This window comes from Austrofundulus limnaeus, unplaced genomic scaffold (assembly GCF_001266775.1).
Source record: "Austrofundulus limnaeus strain Quisiro unplaced genomic scaffold, Austrofundulus_limnaeus-1.0 Scaffold230, whole genome shotgun sequence".
Lineage (NCBI taxonomy): Eukaryota > Metazoa > Chordata > Actinopteri > Cyprinodontiformes > Rivulidae > Austrofundulus > Austrofundulus limnaeus.
The window spans coordinates 480,584-487,475 of NW_013952632.1; the positions used below are offsets into that span (position 1 = coordinate 480,584).

General features: G+C 38.3%; 1 protein-coding gene across 1 annotated transcript in view; it reads left to right on the plus strand.

Annotated features, from left to right (window-relative positions):
- Nucleotides 1-3,360: 3,360 nt before the first annotated feature.
- Nucleotides 3,361-6,892, plus strand: part of plekhh1 (pleckstrin homology domain containing, family H (with MyTH4 domain) member 1) — a gene marked incomplete at its 5' end in the record, with an annotated part of 65,986 nt that continues 62,454 nt past the window's right edge. Inside the window, 1 exon segment of the mRNA XM_014019772.1 lies at nucleotides 3,361-3,555. Within this exon segment, the coding sequence (XP_013875226.1) occupies nucleotides 3,397-3,555 (159 nt within the window).

Genomic DNA, 6,892 nt, shown 5'->3' on the forward strand with positions numbered 1-6,892 from the left:
GATAAAATCCGATACTCGTTTTTTGGCTGATATCGGACCGATATCCGATATTGATATCGGATCGGGACACCCCTACTCCTTACATCCAGAAAACACAACAAAGTCATATTTCTGTGGATTCAGGTCAGATACGTGACTTTGTGGGTAAAAACTCTCGACTGAAAAACTTTGCGTGCCTGCCGCACATTCTCACGGCAGGTGAAAAGTGTGCGTATATATACACACACTTTCACGCAGCGTTGGTTTTTATACATCACAACGTGGGCGTAGAACCTTGCGCACGCAACTTTTTTATGCGCACTGTTTATACATGAGGTCCCAGGTTACTAAGACCACAGTGGCCTCCATAATCCTTAAATTAAAGAACTTTGAGATGACCAGAACTCTTCCTAGACCTGGCCGTCCAGAAGAGCATTGGTGAGAGAGGCGAAGAAGAACCCAAAGATCACTGCAGCCCTCCACCAGTCGGGGCTTTATGGCAGAGTGAGAGTGGCCTGACAATACTGAGCAAAGGGTCTGAATACTTATGACCATGTGATATTTCAGTTTTTCTTTTTTGATAAATTTGCAAAAAAAATTCCGGGTTTCTCTTTCTGTCAAGATGGGGTGCTGAGTGTCCATTAATGAGAAACAAAATGAACTTTTTTGACTTTAGCAAATGGCTGCAATGAAAGAGTGAAAATTTTAAAGGGGTCTGAATACTTTCCGTACCCACTGTAAACAGTGAACTGAACAAACATGTCAGATTATTTAACTGGCTCTGATGCACAACAACTTGAGAATCAACGTGGGAACATGTAGCACCCACAGGTTGTTTACACACCTGTTTACTCCTGTAAACAGAGCACTTAGCGTCACGTCATGTGCTGAGCATGTGCGTCATAAAGCGTTCACACTGGAGTCTAAWGGATGTTACATTTACAATGTGAAGGTGCCAGTTTTGGGTAACAGAACATTTCGAATGAGTATGAMTACTTTTTAAAARTCTGGTATGGGTAWAGGGACATCACTAGTTTCTGATGTGTTTTTTATGCTGTTATTATTCAGCTGATTTCCTGACACAAGTAACACCATCCTTGTAGCCAACAAGTGTTAAATGAGTTGCTTCAGGAGAAATTAGCATAGCAGTGCCAAGAGTGTTTAACCTGCAAATGATTTATGTGCTACGGTTTTAACTCCAGGCCTACTGTCCTTGCTGTTTGAGGTCGCCACAGTGTGACCCAGACAGGGTTCTTCAGCCCGACTTATCCCGCCTCTTCTGCTTGGCTTTGCTTAAGCTACAAACCTCTAAGTTTGCCTTTTAGAGACAGGGAGATGTTGGTAGTTGGACCATGACTGTCCAGTCTGGGTACAGCGGTTTGCCTGGTAAAAAACCTCTGCAGGCATGACTTCTGTAATTTGTTTGCTAGGCCTATATTTATGAGCATGCTAATTGTAGGGAGCGCCATGGTGCTCTTATAGTTGGTGGACTTTGAACGTCTGCTTTTTTGCTGACGCTGTCTGGCTGCACTTCAGTCTACTCTGAAAACAGGGTCATTTTAACTACTCTGAAAGTTATTGTGTGAATGCTGAGTCAGCAGTCCCATTATTGTTTTCCTGTTTGAAGTTTCTCGAGTTTGTTTTTGCAACAAAACTACTTCTGCATATTTTGTACAATTTTGAGTATTTATGTATCAAAAGATTCAAATCGATTGGAAATAGTGTTTTGGATTTTTAGTATGTGTACCTTTTATAGTTTTTGAATTATTTACCCTTATTTACAAAAATGTACACAGAAACACATTGAGTTACTTCAGTTCCTTTAAAATCATTGTCCTCTTACTACTTCAGCATCTCTAGTTTTGTCTTCCTTTCCTCCATTGGTCTTTTAGCAACTTAAAGTTTTTTTTAATTAAGCTATGGCAACAGTATAATGCTAGTTTTAGTTTTTGCTAATTTTAGTGTTTGTTTAGGGTTTTGCAAGTATTTTTTTTTTTGTTGCTACTCTTTTGCTAATTCGTGCAGTCAGTTACAATTTACTGTAGCTATTTTTTGCTTTTAGTTAAGGTTTTGCATGTTGTTGCGCAACACTTTTGTTCTTTTTTTGCTACTATTTTCCGAAGTTTTACTTTTAGCTTTTGTTTTGCTAATTTAGCTACAGTTTTATTTATTTATGCTCTTAGAAATTGTTTAGCTAATAATTTTACTAATACTGTTTAAGACATTTGTTTGCTATCCTTTTGTTATATTGTGCTATCAGCCACAATTCTGTTAAGTTTTGCTTTCAGATTTGGTTTTACTTTTTTCCTTTTAGTTACTGTCTTGTTTTTATTCTTAGCTGTTGTGTTACTAATATTAGATTGAGGCTACTGTAATGATGAATTTGGTTTTGATCATTTTAGCTCTAGCTTTTGCTTTGTTAATTTTATTTATTTTCTGCTTATTTTAGGTTTTACAWTTCAGTTTCAGCTTCTGCAACAAATTGCAGCAAAGTCATTCAGCACTCAGCATTTTCACAATGCAGATTTCTCTAGTTTAGTTTCATTTTAAAAGCTCGACATGACTTCACTTCATGTTATTATGTCAGTCAGGTAAAAGTATCTTGAACTCACCACTTTCCCACCGTCAACGCTTGGCCTGTTCTTTGTCACACATTCTTTCCTCTTTTCTGTGCAGAGGCTAACTGACAGCTCCCCTCTCTAGCTGTGAGGGGGACCTTCATGCAGAAAGACACTATTGTGCTGTGCAGGATCCTGTTTCGCTCCTTCCTTGTAATTAAGAAGGGATTGCATGGACTGGGCGGAGGCAGAGAAGGCAAGGGAATGGGTTAGTAGGTAATTGGGCTAAAAAGCAAAGCGCTGACCTGCTTTGTGGCCCGGGACCTCCAGATCCCCCTCCCTGCCGCTCACAGAGCCTCCCTGCTGAGGTTTTGTTCAGTGTGTGTGGGCATCGAGAGTCGGTGGATGAAAAAAGGACAAGGGGACTAAGGGAGGCTGTGGTAATGTGTTTGTTTCTGTTCACTCAACGTGTGTATGGATGAAGGCTTCATTTTGATCTTGTGCCACAGTAACAAGAAACCCAGAAGAAGCTTTTATTAAAATCACGTCATTGTTGGTTGACTCATGATTAGGGTTTGCTTTGCTCAGTGAATCATGGGAAGTGTGGTCAGTAAAAACCATTTTAGATGTTAAATCACTATTTTTTTCAACCTGGCTGTAAATGAAAACAGAAGCTGAATGGAAATAAGGCACCAGGACTGCTTGTGCCTCCAGTTCAGAGCTTTAAAGTCAGTGCTGATTGGCAGGTTTATGTAAAGCATTTTCAACAGAAGCTTCAGATCAAATGAACATAAAACTGATGAGGATTTTTGCCTTTTATTCCAGCTGGAGTCCAGAGCCTGACGCCAGAGTCCTCACCATGGCTGACGTGTTAGAGAGCAGTGGAGCAGGAGCTGTTGGGTCTGGACCCGTAGGATCAACCAGCGTGGACTTGCAGAAACGCTGCGTCGCTCTCGAGATGCAGCTGCTCAGGTTCCGCCTGCAGGCCGGGAAAATTCGAGAACTACTGGCTGAAAAGGTGTGACTATTTTAACATTTCCAAAACAAAAAAAAAATCAATATTTATCACCTGCCAATGTGAAAGTAGGGCAATCATGTATGTATCTGTCTGTGTGGGGATGTAATAATTTGCCCAACTGTTCACAAAATACGGTATCTCCTGAACCAGTGCACACATTTAAATAAAACTCTTGGCAAGTAATCACTTTAGGTACACCGACAAGTGATTAACATTTGGAGTCGAAACAATTAAAGATTGCTCATAATAGCTTTATTTTTTCCTCCTTAACCACAGAAACAACTGCTGCCCGCTTTGCTTTTTTCAAAGAAAACAGGAGTAAAACATCCGAGGAGYAAAGGGGGAGGGGTTTCCACATGGRTAGTGTTGGGCAGCACTAATCTAAAAGTTAGCTGCGCAAGTTTTAAAGCGCTTGCGTTCAATAAAACTTAGCAGAAGCTAATTTTTAAACATAAAATTAACAGAATCCACCAGCGTATATTCCACTCTTGCATTATACTGCCAACGTTACTTTTACAAACGTTACTTTTACTCTACTTTTACAAAGTTGCACTTAATGCCACAGTTTGGGGAGGTGATTTGTTGAAACAGACTTTTGGCTGTGTGAARAATGTGTTTGCATGTTCAAACATGGTGTAGTTATGTTACAAAAATCATCAGATTTTTCTTTTTTTTTATTTGACAGGTTATAGCTGCATTTTGTAATTCACATTCACTTTCCATCGGCAGATTATCTTCTAAAGTGCTCTGATGGCTTCATCATAGTGAGAAAAAACATTGCAAAGACAAATATTTGTAAACTGTTGTGTTCTGTGCATCAAAAATGACAAATGATATATTTAACAGTTGGAGCAGATGGAGCTGTTTGGATGACTGTGTGTTTTTCTGAGTACAGACAGATTAGTTTATCCATCTTTTTTTGGTAAACACTTGGTTGACTCATTGTGCATCATCAAAAGTTGGTTACAGTTTCAGTTAAAAGGAATGTTTTAACATTGAACTCATCCCTTGTGCTGCTTTCCCTCGGGGTTTGGAAATGACCACAAACTGCTGACTAAAAGCTTGTAAAACTGCAGTTGTAATGCTACCAGACTGACTACGAGATACTTTGGAAAGTAATCAGCTGTCATCAGGAACAGGGAAATCTGTTTTGTCCTGTAGTTATAGCTCTACYGTTTGATTTATGAGACATATGTTTTTATCTTGAATCCAAAACTTTAGATTGCTTTTATCGTTGCAAATTTGTCTCCATATGGTATCTTTATTCCAGCACAGTGAAGTGGTTCATTCAGTCAGCAGGAAATTTACAATCCAAACATTGATAAGAAGAGGACTGTTACCTGCTGTGTCCTCTCTCAAGTATTGTAGGGCTGTGTATTGGCAAGAATTTTGCGATACGATACATATCATGAGAGAGGGGTCACGATACGATACATCCCGATATATCTCGATACTGTAAACAAGGCGATATATTGCGATATTTTTGGTCCAAAAATTCTATTACATAAAAACCTCTTACGGGGGGAAAAAAATGAAAAACCAAAATTCATTGTTTCAGAAAATTCTAGTAATACAGACATACTTTTGATACATTTAGCTGTGTTCTGCTTTGTATGCATTTTATTTTATTTGTTTCATATTTCATCCATGTTTTCAATTATTAGACTAAATTTGCCAATAAATAGTTTGAAAATATATATTTTTTGCAGCTTTTAGTTTTTAATATTAATTTACAATATGGTCACCAAACACTTAATAACAGCCTTTATGTTGTCATAAAGTTCAGTAAACAGATGATATGAAGCTGCTGCACAGAGTTTCTGGGATCAGCTGACCTGCATCCAGAACATGATTTGTAGAACTGTGGGTCGAACAGCAGGGCAGGTCCTGAAGAAAACCAGTTAACAGCAGGGCAGGTCCCGAAGAAAACCAGTTAAGAAATTGAGAAGCTAAACGAGTTAAACCGTTTTTGAAGCGAACACAGCAGGATAAACTTAAAGTATATGGACTTTGATATGATCATCAGCGGGACATTGAGAGCAACAGACAGTTTTATGTCACGGGGGGAGTGCCGAGCTCACTCGAGGTGATAGATGCATGCGTTATATGAGTAACGTGAAAGCTGACTACAGTTGGAAAAAAGAGTGCACAAGACACTTAAATTGTCTTAAAATACAGACATTCTGACAAATAAGTAACTGTTTGTAACCTTACCTCAGCTTAGAAGGCAGAGGGTGTCGGTCTTTTCRGCTCAGATTCAGCTATCGGAGCATGAAGCTAATGTTTACTCACAATGCTAATGCTACCCTTACTCTCTGGCGCTCAAGAGGTAGAAGAGCCAAACGGCTGGCTCACTGCTGCCAACTAGTGGTCAGAGGCTGAATTACAACAAAAGAATGAATGGCTGGCAGGAAAGTTGACATTTTAAACCTAAATAAAAAATCGATACAGGGCTTTAGAATATCGATACAGTATCGGAAAATGAAATATTGCGATGTTGCAGTGTATCAATATTTTCTTACACCCCTAAAGTATTGTAACTAGGGATGCWTGATAAATCAGTATTAACATTGGTATCGGCCGATACTGGTCATTTTTAAGAATATCGTGTTGGTCCAATAAGTAAAACCGGAACGATGGTAACGTCCAATACTGATTTCCCACTTTTTAGCTTTGTGTTTCTGTTTTGGGAAGGGAAATGGTTGGTCGAGTGGCATTTGTTTGAGCTTGATATGTCAGAGGTCTGGTCATTTTCTTATGGTATCAAAAAAAAAGACAAAAGTGTATTTGTGTTTATGTATATATAAATAATTTGTGTGTTTGTGCAATATTGGTAAATATCAGTTATCTGCCATAACAGTAATYATAATATAAGCTGAAAGTTTCATATCGGTGCATCCCTACTTGTAACACATTCACTATACTCCAACAAGATGTGAGACAACAGCTCTCTCATTACGTACTTTGAGACAGTCTTTTTTTTTCACAAACTGCTCACACTCCAGGAGAAACTGCGAGGGATAAGTCAACACATATCAGTTGTCCGCAGAGTTGTAATGTAACTAAGTACAAATATTTTGTTACTGTACTGAAGTAGAATTATTGGCTATCTGTATTTTACTTGAGTAATTATTTTTCAGCATACTTTTTACTTATTACATTTTTACACAATTATCTGTACTTTCTACTCACTACATTTTTTAAAAAGGTAAGAAGTAGAAAGTTGTTACTCCTATTTTATTCTGAGTTGTTATTACTTACAAAAATATATTATCCTGATAAATTGTGTCTCCTGGATAGAGTGAATTTAATTGTGGTTGGATGAGAAGTATACAGG